We start from the raw sequence: 15,590 nt of genomic DNA, 5'->3' as shown, positions 1-15,590 counted from the left end.
TTACTTATCATTTATTAACTATTTGCAGATTTAAAGTTATATTTGTCGCGCATTTGATCAATTATTCGTTATTTTTACTTAACAACCAACCTTTTTTACGCGAAAACGAGAATTATAACTATTGGCTACAAGATGTCGCTTTTCATAACGTTACAATTCACAAACAATAAAAAGCTATTCACATATAGATGGAGCTCTATGCAATTTAAATAATAAATTTCCTAGACGTATTGGCCAAAAAAATTAATAACAAAAAACTTTCTTGTCAAAATATGTCATTATTCATGATTTATCTGTTGATTTGTTAATTTAGTTCGCATTTTTAAATAGTTTTGCATAATATATATTTTTATAGTTATATTTGTAGTACTAATACAATAATTATACTTTTCTATCGCATTTAAATAATTGAACGCTATTTTATTTGACAATTTGAAGTTTATTTTTCATAAATATCGAATTTCATGCCTCAATCCGAGCATTGGCCATTCAATAAAGCTGTGGAAAGCAGCGATGCTAGTAGCGAGCCTTCTTTACTGGTGTGTATAAAGTATAATAAAATTTGGAGCTAGGAAATCAAACTCAAACATAACTTTATTTGAATAAAAATGCTTCAAAAGCACCTTCTAATCGTCATTTTACAGATTAAATTTTTATGAGTGTATATTTTTAAAAGTGTAACTATCACCGATCGGAATGGAGATTCAAAATCTACATTCCGAATCGGTGGTAGCTTTACTTTTTTAAAAATAATAATCATTTTTAAAGTTTTAATTTGTAAAATAACGATTCGAAAGTGCTCATGGAGCCTATTTCAATAAAGCTGTATTTGATTTTGATTTTATGATTCTGTAAAGAATAGTCGGCAAGAAACTCCGCAGCATGTATAACAACTATGTATATTTTAGTACAAAATTAGTAATATCTTGCATGAAATACAGCGTCACTATTGATACCTACCTATTATATGAAGTGTATACACAAAGCTATTATGTGAAGTAAATTTTATATTTAGGTATTTCTTTTTAATACAATATATTCATGTTGAGTCAGTAACAATATAAGCTGCGGATATTATCTGAAGAAACTTAAAACTAATTCCAATAATTAGGGCCAGTTTTACCAGGTTTTTTAAAGCTATTGGACGGAGAATTCGATAGTGAAAAGTTTATAATTCATTATTCTTATTTCCCATCAAAATATACTATATTTATAAGATATTTCTATGCGGATATATTAATCTTAAAGTTGCAGCTTATTTAATTGAGGAGGAACAGGTCCTACTGGCCTGTTTTAACCCCCGCTGTCAGTGTTTATTCGTATTGTTATCCGTCAATTAGCGTTACCCATAACTGATGAAACAGGCCCTTACATTATATTTATCGAATAATAATTATAAAATAATAAAAAATATAAAACCATATTATTCATAATATAGTTAATAAAATAATAAAGTCGTACACTTAGATATTATTTTTACGACCATTATATAAATAGTTTTTTATACGAGTTCATAAAAATACATAATTTCAGAAGCCGTTAAACAAAATAATCACGAAGTAATTTAAAATAATAATTCCAAAGTCAATTTATGTAAATATACTTTATTATATATTATTATAACGTAATTTATATACCGAATACTATTATCAATTACGTTAATAGGTATTATTTCCGTATAATATTTTAAAACTGCTATATGACTAACATATTTGTAGCAAAAACAGGTCGGTGTAATGGAGGATGAAGTCAAAGAAATGCAGACGGAGCTGGCCGCTATGAAAAGAGAGAGATTACATATGAATAACCGAAAGCATGCTAGTGGAATAGTTAGTTGAAATGTTACCTCTTTCTTAAAGCTCACCACCCAAAGGTACATTTTGTCACATCTCAAAAATATGCTCATACGTCCAAGTATTATTTTCATCAAGGAATGACAACTGTAGGTATATTATATTACGATTACTACAATTTGGCGTGCTATTTATTAAGCAGTTGTAAGTTTTCGTTAGTTAGTCTGTGGATTTCTATCTAGTTTCAGACATGGCATACTAGGTTTTTTTCTACTTAAGTTTATGTCTTAGAAAAATTTCTTTTTTTTTTGTAATATGCAATTTTCTTTACAAAGTTTTTATTTATGTTCAAATACGTACGAGACAAATTTTTTAAGAACAATAAAATATTCTACATTGGTAATCCACGTATGAACTCAAGTTGTCAAGTATTTTTTTACGTGCCTTATCCTCAGTGGATGAACAGAGAACTCGGCTCAAAGATCTAAGCTGCAACGGGCCAACGAGGTTCTATTAGTATGTATATATGATGGTTTTTTCCGTTTAATGCAAGGCCATGTCTTTTGAATCGTAATAAGACTAGTCACTTTGAAATTCTAATGTGTGTACCTTTTTGAAGTTATACTAAAAAAACCGACACCCCGAAGTTAGCCAGTCAACGAAGAAGTTATTAACGTGAAATTAGCTAGCCAACGGAGTATAACTTCTTACGTGCGTACATAAGTACACAAACACATTTTTTTTTGAGAAAACATTGTACCGCATTTTTTTTAATTGTAAAAATAACATTTTATTTATTATTTTTTTATACAAATGTGTTCCTAACAGTCATCGTCATTATCGTCGTCATTTCAGCTTAATACAGTTCACTAATTAGTTCGCACCAAAAAGGCGTGAACTCATGTGTTATGCCCATAGTCACCACACTGGGCAGGCGGGTTGGTGACCGCAGAGCTGGCTTTTTAGTACCGAAGACGCTGCTGCCCGTCTTCGGCCTGTGTATTTGACAGCCAGCTGTTAGATGGTCATCCCACCATCGGTCGGCTTTTTAAGTTCTAAGGTGGTAGTGGAACTGTGTTATCCCTTAGTCGCCTCTTACGACACCCACGGGAAGAGAGGGAGTGGCTATATTCTAACTGCCGTAACCACACAGCTGATGAGGTAATAATGATGAATGTAAATTTAATAAATTTAATGATTTATATCCCTATCGGCGGCTAAGCTAAACGAAGTTTTTGAGTTGTAATATATGAGAAATTTCGTATATAAGGTACATATATCTTAGTCGGTTTTTACTAACAATTTCTTTTGTATATTAACTGTCAATTTTTTCATATATTATGATTAGTGCTTAGAAGCTTTTTTTTCGAGATCATTGCAAGAAGATTTTTTGGCGTACTTTTATTCTTTGGCGACAATTTAGTTAAGCAATAATTAAGACGGGACTCAATTAAATAATAAAAGTTTAAAGTCGCTCAACGTGCAATGGAACGGGCTATGTTTGGGGTCTCTCTCAAAAATAGGATTAGAAAAGAGACTATCCGCGAGAGAACGAAAGTAAACGACATAGCCCACAGAATTGTAAGTTGAAGTGGCAGTGGGCTGGTCATCCATGTCATAGGGCCGATGGCCATTGGAGCAGACGAGTCCTGGAGTGGAGATCGCGACTTGGCAAACGCAGTGTGGGACGTCCTGCGGCCCGTTGGACCGACGATCTACGTAAGATTGCCGGTGTAGGGCAGGATCGCGGAAACCTGGGATGTCTGGCGCGAACTTGGGGAGGCCTATGTCCAGCAGTGGACTGCACTGACAGACTGAACTGACTGACTGACAATTAAATAATTAAATTTAATCTATTTTTCCTTAGTAGTAATTAAACTCACAATATCTTTGGCTTTTGTCGCAATGTCATTTTACATAATTTTATATATATGGTAAAACTAGGAAACCCACGAGGTTTTCTCTTCCGCATTATAATGTCAGAATAAATTAAAATATATTATAAGAGACACATTACTTTAGTAGAAAAATCAATCATGTTTCAATGATATAATTAATTATTTACGAATAATTATTTATTGAATTCATTTAAATATTCGTTTTACAGGATTCTGCCAAAGATAAGGATATCGCTATGTATGAAGGTTCGTGGAAGTCTCACGGCGAAATAGACTTTATATCAGAGCCTCAAGTACGAAATGCCTTCTTTTATAAATATTTATATTTGTTTAATTTTATGTAAAAGCTAGTAGACATTTTAATTCTCATAGTAGGATTCGTTGATATACAAAGCTTGTAAGTTGTAATTTATTACGCGACGGTGGTACTGCTAACCCATTAGCAAATAAAAATAGTAGTCTAAGAATTTCTCTTGGGATAGGTAGATTTGCTCAGGTGTTAAAAGGAGAGGTTTTTAATCACTGAGAACTAAATGAGTTTTAAGCCCCTTCAAAGTTAGCGGTCTTAATCCCTATACTACCGAAACCGAAACCTGCGACTAGTCTGGATTAACCCTTACTTTCAGTTGACCAACACGATTACACACGACACATAAGTACTAGTTAGTATGTAAATACAATAAAAATGATGTAAAAGTGTATTGCAACTAAATAAAATAAATAAAATAAAAACAAAATAACAAAATAGCTATTTAAAATAAATAAATATATCTATACCATTCAATTGTTTTTTAATATTACGAAATATTGAGTATTGCGTGGTAAAGTTAAAAAAAGAGGTTGTAAAGGTAATTAAATTGGTATATACTGATACTCCGATACATACCTATATAACAGATACTCCATTTTGTGTATACTGTATATAAGCTGAAGTGATATCAATTTTCGCAATAAGCAGTACCTGCTCTTGTTCGTGTATAATTTTTTTTTTATGCTTTGTACCGTCGAGCATAAGCTATTATTACAAATGCTTTTTAGCAAGTAAAAAATTAGTGATTAGCAAATGAAAATTAGCATAATCTATAAAACCTTAGGCTTTTTCTACATAAATTATCGATAAATATTAATACTATAGATAAAAATAGTGACTCGTCCACTTCACGTAATAAGCACCTTGTCTTAAAACTTAAACTTCTTATATCTAAAACGATGTCTTTACACCTTCCATATAGAATATCAATACGTGTACGTAATGATAAACTGTATATAATTGTAGAGGTCAAAATTACGGGAAGATTTAATAAGAGCTAAGAATGCAGCTGACGAAGAAAGATTTCAGCGAGAAAAAGTTGAGAGGAAACTTAAAGATTTGGAATTGAAGCTAAATAGTATATGCACTCAAGAAACTGTTGATGTGAGAAATGTTTATTTTTTACTTTTCTTGTTTTCATAAAATTGTCAGAAATGGTAGGCCAGGCCACCTGATGTAGTTCTTTCACCGCTCATAAGTTGGGGAGCAAAAATTTATTAATGTTTATAGTAGTGCTGTATATGAAGGGGAAAAGGGAAAGGAACAAGGGGAATGTAATGGAAGTTATCTCGCAGCTCTCCCGATTAGCGTCCTAAATACAACGGTAGCAATTTATCTGTTACGTATTTCGTAATTCTTGAAATACTAACGACGATTACTTGTCATTTTTATATCTTTTGCGAAACAATATTCCATTTAAGTGAAACATGTGAGAATAGATAATCTTGATTTTTTTTTTGTCTTTATATATTTTTAATTACAATCGCCGTGTGAAACAGTAACAATTCATGTTTTCTATTTATCAAGATCAACCTCACGGCTACTGTCTTTTTCTTGATTGCATAACGAGATTATTAAATTATTTTTAGTACGTAATAACTGTAGGAATCGAGGAAATTTTCGAACGAAGAATTGACGGCTCTGAAGAAACAACTACGCGATATGAAGGAAGAAACCGAAGAGTTGAAAATGACGCTCAGCGAGAAGATTGAAGAGTCACAAGAGTATCGGCTTAAAGTAATTGATGTATAGTTATTATACATATATAAAGTTGAAGGATATGTAGCAATGTCTTATAATATAATAAGAGTTTGTTAGACATTTCAGAATTTTTAATAACAAATATAGAATCTTATAATAATATAATGTCTTAGTAATGATCCCTACATAGTATAAAAACAGATCTTTAAATCTACGAAATAGGTTTTCTTTAATAAATAGAGTGATTCCAGAGGACGGTTAATATCTACAATACATGCATAATATAGTAGACTACTACACACTACACTGATAGCTTACGCTGATACTGTACACTAATAGTTTTAGAGGTTTCTAATGTGATGCTGTAAATAAACACATTTTTTTGTGCATATACGTTATTATACCCCTTAATCCCCCCCGCCCTATAACTTAGGCGTATGAAAAATAGATGTTGGCCGATTCTCAGACCTACCCAATATGCACACAAAAATTCATAAAAATCGGTCCAGCTGTTTCGGAGGAGTATCGTAACTAACATTGTGACACGAGAAATATATATATATAATCTTTGTCTGTATGTGCTTTTTAAGTTCGTAAACTACGTATTTGATCATATCATAATCTAAAGCAAAGTGTTGTGCATGTGCTCACAAAGGTTTCACTTCTGAGTTGGTACGACAAAAAATAAAAAAAATAAAGAAAAGCGTAGCATCGCGCGCAGCGTACAAGCTAGTAATGCATAAGATTGGTTGTACTTGATAAACTTTGTACGTACTAAGCTGATTGCAATTTATTTGTTTTTTGTTACATAAGTTTTTTTTTATCTAGAGGCATATTATATCTATAATAATAATTACTTATTTAAAGAAAGAAATAAAGTTTATCCGTAGTTATGATAAGCAGTGCAAATATCAAAATACATTTTAATATTGCTCTGTGTTCCTTGAATGATATTAGATTATAAAATATAAAATTATTTCAAAGATTTTTCATTAAAACGAAACAAAAATATTATATTTGTTTATACATACGAATATGTATTTAGTATGAAATTGCACAATTTTTTATTATTCACATTTTTATTTCTTTTTTTCTCTTGTATAAATTATGATTCATATCCGTTCACTTCGTTTACACTTATAATGACACTGTAATAGCGCCATATCCATGTATTGAATATATATATCTTAATATATATAAATCTCGTGTCACAATGTTTGTCCTCAATGGACTCCCTAAACTACTTAACCGATTTTAGTCAAATTTGCACATCGTGTGCAGTTTGATCCAACTTAAAAGATAGGCTATATTTTATTTTGATATATGTTATTATTATATTTCAGAAAAAAATAAGGTGATACGAAGTTCGCCAGGTCAGCTAGTATATATATATATATATATTTTTTTTTTTTCGCGTATGCCAAAACAGTTTTTTTTTCATTTTCGCCGTTCTGTTTTGTTATCTATAACTGTTTAATGGATTTGATTTAATTTTGTTGGTTTTGAATGCTTATTATGAGGAACTTTTTATCTCGTAATTTATTCCGGTTCTCTTCGAATATAATATTAGCTCTAGAGGAAGGTAGGTTACAAAGCGCTCGCAATGTTTTTGGTGTTGCAGGTGCTCATAGGCTACGATATCCGCTTACCATCAGGCAGACCGTATCCTTGCTTCCCACTTTCATAGTATAAAAAAAGAATAGAGGATGATGAAAGTCAAAACATATAATCACCATCGCCACCGCAAGTTAACCCTGTTGAATATACAATATACACCACAATTCATACTGAAAAATTAATTAAACTAAGTTAATTATAATTTGTTTAATTTTTCAGTATCTTCAAGCTCAGCAACAAGTTGAGGAGATGAAACGACAAATTGATTTAATCGAATTTGATAATAAGCAAGTTTCAGATCAAATACAAATTGAAATACAGAAGATGAAGGTAGGTATACATTTCAGTGGTTACGTAGAACGAAGAATACAGGACGATATACTTAAGTATGGATTATTTGTATAATGTTTGGAAAAATACATACAAAATAGCAAATTCGGTCTTATCCAAAATGTTTATACACCAGGAATCTTATGACGCTCCGTGACTGAAAATGTCGAGTACAACGAAACTTAAGTCTGTATAGTAACTAATTCTTATATAAAAAAAATGAAATTATTTTAGTCAAGGCCAATAACCATTGATATAATTATTTAATACATTACATATTTTATCCGTAAATGTGACTTAAGCCGTTTAGAAATGTAATATTGAAATTATGTTCTTTTATACGGTAATCGTTTCTGAAATGTCCAAGCACTAACCATACGTAACTTTTGTTCGACCCTTAGGTCTTTGAATTTAATAAGAGAAGATTGAAGCATTTTATTTACAAATCTTTCTTGCACGCTGAATATTAAAGCGCTTTGAACGAAATTTATATTTAATGACAAAATATATTTTTGTTACTTTTTTGGCATTATTTAAAATACCAACAGAGTTCCTATTTGAACTAAATTAATTCCTATAATTATATATATAGGATATAATTAACCTGGCTGTTAAAACAGCGTACAGAGAAGGATCTCTCACAATTTATTACTATTTTTTACGTTTAGATGCAATTTCAAGAAAAATTACAAGAATTAGCTCCCCTACCCGATTTGCTAAAAGGCGCTCAAATTCAGCTCCAAGAAGCGAAACAGCTCCAGAAGTTAGCAGAAGATAGCTCGGAACAGCTTTCAAACGAGCTACACAGGGTAAAAGAAAAGGTAGAAATTTATTTATTTAATAATAACAACTAACAGAATTACCCGCTTTAATTATTAGTATTAAATTGAATCAAAATGTACCTACCCGTATTATAAGTCTGGGCAGTATATTTGTTTATCTCTACTTGCTAATCGAAGAATTTTCCAGAACAATTTTTTCGCTCAAGCCAAAACGAGATTACTTTAGATAGCAACAGTTTACAGTTATCAGTACGATAACGATTAAAAATAATTTTATAATGACATATTAAATAAGAATGTATAATACATATTAAAACGTTATCAATTTTTTTTATTTTCGTTCGTAATTTCCTAAATAAATTTTTTAATATTAAACTTTTTTTTGTTTGTTGTTTTTAAGTCGGTCGGTCATGCACTATAAGTCCGGAATGTTGATTTCGGAATCGGAAGGATGGGCAAGTTGTTCATTAGTCAAGTTAATGTATTTTATTATGAGTATATGATATAACTTAGAAAATATTAATGTCAGGGTATTTTAGGAGTACAATGACTATTTTAATTAATGGTTCAATGGAATTATAGTTAAGGTGAAGGTTACCTCATATGTTCATGAAGATAAACAAGTAATTAATATTAAGCATTGCGTATTTTTGAACTACCTTTGATTTTTGATATCAAATATATTATATTTTTTGACCATTTCACACACAAAAAAGGCAATTATAAGTACAAAATGTCTCTTACAGCTTGTCATAGCAGTGAATAATTTCAATCTCGAAAAAGCAGATAGAATAAAAATGATTGAAAATAACAAAGCATTGAGAATCGAAATAGAACAAAAGCAAAGAGAAATTGATGAGTTATCTAAAACGATAGATGATTATAAGTTAGTACGATATTATTTTAATATAAATTCAATTGCTACTTAGTTTTAAAAGTATCAATTTTTACCACTCATATTTGGATATTACATTTTTTTATTTTATTTCTTTAACAGATAATTCTAAGGTGTAAATATATTTTTTCGAATTAATCATAGGTTTTCAAATTAAGTCTTTGAGAAAAAATGTTTTTACTTATTAGTATTTTATGCTTGAGAACTATCTACATTTCTTAGACTTTATTTTATATTGTAATAGTACTGGTCTAAAAGTAATTTACTATAGTTGGATGATTTTATCTATCAAAAGTCTTTTATTTATCAGCTGGATGGCCGAAATCACCAGACTCTAATAGATCATCGTAACTTTTTTTAATCCCTTATAGTTTTTTTGCTACATGTTTGTAGCTTCTATAGTATACATGTAGTTAGGATCTTTGGTTACCACATATCATCAAACAAAGTACTTTAGAAAAAAATTGTAAAATTTAATCTAAAATTAATTCAAGAATATAATCGAACCCTTTATTTAGATGCACCATACTCCGCTTAGAAGAAAAACTCTCGCAACTGGAAACGAGATACAAAGAAAAAGCTACAGAATGTTCCCAATTACTCAAAGATTTAGACGAACTGAGAACAGAGAGTAGCAGGTCGTTGACAAGGAGTAAAGAAAGGTCTGACTCTATGAGAAGGTACATGCAGACGCAGGTGTCGGAGCTGGAGAGGCAGCTCATACAAAGCAGGGCGCAGTGCAGGACATGTCAGAAAGAAAGAGACGATGTAAGTAAAAATATTAATAAATAATAAATCTATTGAGGTGAAATACAGCAGAACATCCTGCTAAAAATCTGGGGCAGCTGGTCTTGGGAAGTGCCTCAGCCTTACAGAAGATCTCAGCTAAATAATACTGTTCTCAAGTGGTATTGTCTTCCTGTGGTGAGTAAGGTGGCAAGAGCTCCTGGGGCACATGGGAAGAGTCGGGGGGGGGGGTGTCAGCAACGCGGTCGCAAAGCTTCTTGTGTTACTGGTGTCTATAGACTATTAATCTATTACCATCAGATGGGCAGGTATAAAAAAACAACACTGCGTTACATGATTTTGGTACCCTCTTAACTGCTGGAATTGATATTAATGAGTCATATATTAAAAATTTAATCTAAAATTAATTTGTGCTGTGTGGCTACGGCACTAAAGAATTTAGCCACCCCCTCTCTTCCCGTGGGTGTCGTAAGAGGCGACTAAGGGATAACAAGGTTCCACTACCACCTTGGAACTTAAGAAGCCGACCGATGGCGGAATAACCATCCAACTGCTGGCTTTGAAATACACAGGCCGAAGACGGGCAGCAGCGTCTTCGGTGCGACAAAGCCAGTACTGCGGTCACCAACCCGCCTGCCCAGCGTGGTGACTATGGGCAAAACACACGAGTTCACGTTATTTTTGGCGTAAACTTGTGGAGGCCTATGTCCAGCAGTGGACTGTATAGGCTGTAATGATGATGATGATGATGATATATTAAAAGTTCGCAGCATATGAGTTAGGGGGCGTCCATAAATTACGTGAGATGTTTTTTAAATTTTCTGTCCCTCCCTCTACCGGGGGGTAGAGGGAAATGTCGTGAGATTTTATTCAACCCCCTCCCCCAACCCTCATCTCACGTGAGATTTTTCAAAATGAGGGTTTCTTACGTAAATGCGTCGGATTCTTATTGTAAAAAGAAAAAAAATGCTTCGTGCTTTTATTTACGACTCGTTAAGACTAGTAATCAATATTGCTGAGAGTTTAATTATAAGTGTAATAAGAATTTAACAATAGAATACTTAAATCGTAACTATTGTGATTAAAAATAAAGAATATCTATTCTTATTCAGTCCATGGAGAATCATGCGCGGTCTCAAGAGAGACTATTGGAACCAACATGTCCATATGATTTTCAGTAAAATCATCTGCTCATTCAACTTCGTTCTGATCTAGCCACTCTAAGCCGTTGGCATAAAACAAATATTGTGGTTTGACAGTCAGTAGATGTATAACGTCGAAGTATGAATGAAATTATTTTCTTTCAAATGAATTAGTGAATGATCTTAATCGTATTACGATGACGCTTAAGATTAAATCTTAAGCATGTACAATCTGGATTAAATGGACCAAAATAGTATATTTTTTTTTGTTTCAATCGGAAAAATATTGCGTGATATTTGCCGAGGCCCCTCTCCAACGTAAGATTAGATGAGATTTGACTCGACCCCCTCCCCCCTTTTAACATCCCACGTATTTTATAAACGCCCCCTTATCAATCACGTCTAGTTTTCGAGGTACATGTCAGTTATTATTTCTAATGCCCTCACTTTACGTGCTTTACAGCCTAAAAGACGTCTACTAACTATTTTTCTGTTAAGTTTCAAACTTGTAGCATAAAAAATAAAGGACTTTCATACAAACTGCGAGAGCCCTTAGACTCCCTTCTTAGAGGACCTCCACTAACTATAAACTACCTCTCCGCTAAATTTCATCTTTATGTGTCCTCCATAGTTTTTGACATTTCATGATGAGTGAATAACACAACGATTTTATATAGATACATTTATAGATCATATATACTACGAGTATATACTAATTAAAAAACTTACAAAAAACTAATAGTCTTTGTTATGTCTACCTGCGTTAGGGCGTTTCACCCTACGCACTGGAATTAGAATTTTTCACATTATTGACAATGTGCTTATGTTCTCAAATTCATTATCAATGGTTGACGTCTTTGAAAAAGTTCAATGTTAGTGCGTTTTTGATTGAATCTGACTGAGAAGGGTTTTAGCCTTATTTCTCAAACCCTAATATTAATTATTACACATTAAAATCATTTTTTTTTTGCAAATCAGCTAGTTACTGATATCACTTAAGTCAACAACTCGTCAAATTTTGAGTTAGTATTATAATATTAGAGTGAGTATTAGTGTGGATAGCATGTTTTATGTTTCATCGCGTCATCGCTTGAAATTAAGTGATTAGTGTTTACTAAAATAGTATGAAAAATATGAAAATTTTTTTTTTTAATTTCTTATAGTTAGCTGTTCTAATAATTTGGTCAATGCCACAGACAATTACTCAATTATGAATTTAAAAACAATATTAAAGTTGCAACAGCGTTTAAAACTTAGCTATCGCGTCTAATGTTCATAATAATAATAATAATAATAATAATAATAGTGCTTTATTTTTTCCCAAATAAAAAGATTTAAGTACATTTGTACTTAAATGTAGTTATTTAATTTTAAACGTTAATATTACATTCTACAGTTAATCTACAAATATTTATCACGAGATAAAAGTTTTGATTTTTCAAAACGTTTTGCTCTCTTTTTTTATATGTTACTACAGTTTTTTTGGTCGTACCAACTTAGAAACTTATCAGAGGCTTTTGCACAACGCTTAAATGAAAGGTCGCGACATGATCAAATTCATAGTTTACGATTCTATAAAGGACATACAGACAAACATTCATTGTTATATATAGACTAGCTGGCCCGAAAGATGTTGTCTTGTCTTGCAAACTGTCAAACGCGTGAAGTTTAAATAATTCATTGGGTTTTCTGAAATTTTCTGTAGTAACCTTTTACAAATTTTTAGAAGAAAAAAAATGTATAGCCTAAATGATTCGGACATTTTCGAGTATTGTGCTTAGCAAGATATTTAGCGATTTATTTTATATACGTAACGAGATTTAAATTGCGTCTTATTTTTTGGTCTTCTGTTAAGCACATTTTTCGCGTACGTATTAAATTTTTTTAGTATCTTTTGATGTTACGGCTTAGTTAACATTTTTATAATACATTTTTTTGTTTAGAGCTTATTTTCTTAACGCTCTTTAAAAGAATATACGACAAAAAAGCAGCGTAACGTCGCATTTCATATGGAGCTCGATAAAAACATCGACCTCGGGAATGGACGTAAAAAGTGTTTCGGGCCTTTGTGCGTATTTTTATTTTTTGTTCGCTTTTTTTATATTATATTAATATTCTTACGTCATAGGTTTAGAGTTTGCTATAAATAAATTCCGTGTGACTCATTTTTTTTAGTTTCTATGGCAAAAAGAAATTACCGATACTAGACATGTTTTTCTGACACCTAGACGTAAAAAAGGCTCAAAAAACCTGTTACACTGTAGGTCTTTCTGTAAGTTTTTTATCACTTCAGCCTAATACAGTCCACTGCTGGACATAGGCCTCCATAAGTCATGTGTTTTGCCCATAGTTACCATGCTGGGCAAGCAGGTTGGTGACCGCAGGGCTGGCTTTGTCGCACTGAAGACGCTGCTACCCGTCTTCGGCCTGTGTATTTCAAAGCCAGCAGTTTGATGGTTATCCCGCCATTGGTCGGCCTTTTAAGTTCCAAGGTGGTAGTGGAACTGTGTTATCCCTTACTCACCTCTTACGACACCCACGGGAAGAGAGAGGGTGGCTATATTCTTACTGCCGTAACCACGCAGCAAGATAGTCCTAAAAAAGTCACGTGTGTGAGTGTCGTCCAAAGTGCACGCTGGTTCTTATTAATATCAACTTACAAATGGACTTACAAATTAGTTTTGGAGTAAAGCACATTTTACATTAAGTACTATTTATATTTAACTTATGTTTATCTTTGATCATCTTACATTAAAAAAAAAAAAACAAAAAACTATCCTCGAATGCAATTTTATTAAACATTTTTAATATCAAATCGATTTCGCTGCTGTGAATTGTAATGTGTTTTACACTATAAACTTATTAACTTACTAGCGACCGCCCCGGCTTCGCACGGGTGCAATGCTGATACTAAATATACTACAGAATGTCTTTATTTATAGTGTGAAGCTAGACATAATAACAACAACATTCAAATATTGCGTCGTTAGATTACGCGTTGTTACAGAATGCGTTGAAGAAATAAAGGTTCACTGCTCGTTCGGCGTAGGTGATAACATGATAATTTGTAGCCTATATGTTGACCCGACTTCTTAATAATATTCGTGCCAAATTTGAAGTAAATCCATGCAGTACTTTTTGAGTTTATCCCGGACATACATACAGACAAACAGACAAACAGACAAAAAATCTAAAAACCATATTTTTGGCTTCGGTATCGATTTTAGATCACACCCCAAGTATTCTTTTAAAAAAATATTCAATGTACAGTTTTGACTTCTTAGAAACTTATATCAGTTTTTATTTTCTCATGACGCAGTTCACGTATTTTTCGATGCCGTTTCTTCTTATTGGATAATTATTTATTAATTCCTGTGTAGATCCGTCAACGTATGCAAATGCAGATTAATAACCTGCAAGAGAATTTTGAAGTCGTCGAAATAAGACTGCGAGCCCTTCAGAACCAAGTGACTGGCTTGAAGAACACCTACGCCATATTTTTGGCTGATGAAGACGATAATTATGACGTCACAAAAATAATACCGTAATACAACTAAGACTTGGATTTTGATTGCATCGTTCATGTATTATTGTGTTTAAAATAATATTGTTTGAGAAAGAAACTTTGGTTTATTTTTGTAATTTTTAAAATTTTATTTTGACTGTTATTTTTTTAAAAAATAATCGTTATCAAAATACTCTTTATAATATATTTATACTGTCTTGTCTATATTTTTTTGTCTTTAGTTTTAGTTTATTTATTATACAGTAGATTCTATTAGTTATTGTGCAAAGGTTGCTACTAGCTTAAAAGTAGCTCGGGATATTAGTTTACGGATTGAAAAAAGGTTTACTGACTGATTACGTATTTATTTTAATAATAAAAAATCCAGTAAACCTAGTGAAAAGTTATGCGATATAATATATAATATTGATCGAAAAATAAGCACTTTTTATTTTAATGTACCTATGGTACATCAGAACTTTTGATTGGGTGGAGCGATTTCGATTATTTTTTTTAAAAGAAAAATGTTGCGTGTCATGTGGTTGAGACCATTTAAATTTAATTGAGATCTGACTGGACTGGAGACTGAATCGACTTTAGTCGAAAGCTAATGCTTGTCATGTGTTCTTTTATTTAAAATTGATTGAGATCTGATGACTATTTTTTGAGTAACCTTTGATAGCCCGAATTTACTTTGTACTGAATATTTTCTCGTGTCTCTACGTTGTATTACTTGTCGATGTAATTGAAGTCGGTTTTTTTTTGTTTGCAAGCAAACCCAATCATATTATATAGTCTGACCATGAATTCCTACACATTGGCCTTAGTCCGTCTATTGCAGACGATTTAAACAGTGTCAGACAGACACTG

The 15,590-nt window shown here is 32.0% G+C and overlaps 1 protein-coding gene across 1 annotated transcript; it reads left to right on the top strand.

The window, feature by feature from the left end:
• The first annotated feature begins 464 nt into the window (after positions 1–464).
• On the top strand, positions 465–14,838 carry LOC123668887 (outer dense fiber protein 2-like). The gene is made up of 10 exons (XM_045602579.1): positions 465–539; positions 1,719–1,829; positions 3,901–3,984; positions 4,968–5,114; positions 5,607–5,738; positions 7,539–7,649; positions 8,318–8,470; positions 9,178–9,317; positions 9,845–10,094; positions 14,596–14,838. Exons 1-10 carry the CDS (start codon positions 465–467, stop codon positions 14,761–14,763), a joined length of 1,371 nt encoding a protein of 456 aa, XP_045458535.1. The 3' UTR covers positions 14,764–14,838.
• Positions 14,839–15,590: the final 752 nt, after the last annotated feature.

The sequence above is a fragment of the Melitaea cinxia genome, chromosome Z (genome assembly GCF_905220565.1).
Source record: "Melitaea cinxia chromosome Z, ilMelCinx1.1, whole genome shotgun sequence".
In the NCBI taxonomy this organism is placed as follows: Eukaryota; Metazoa; Arthropoda; class Insecta; order Lepidoptera; family Nymphalidae; genus Melitaea; species Melitaea cinxia.
Note: the sequence above shows the minus strand (reverse complement) of the source record. Positions and strands in the feature narration are given on the sequence as shown.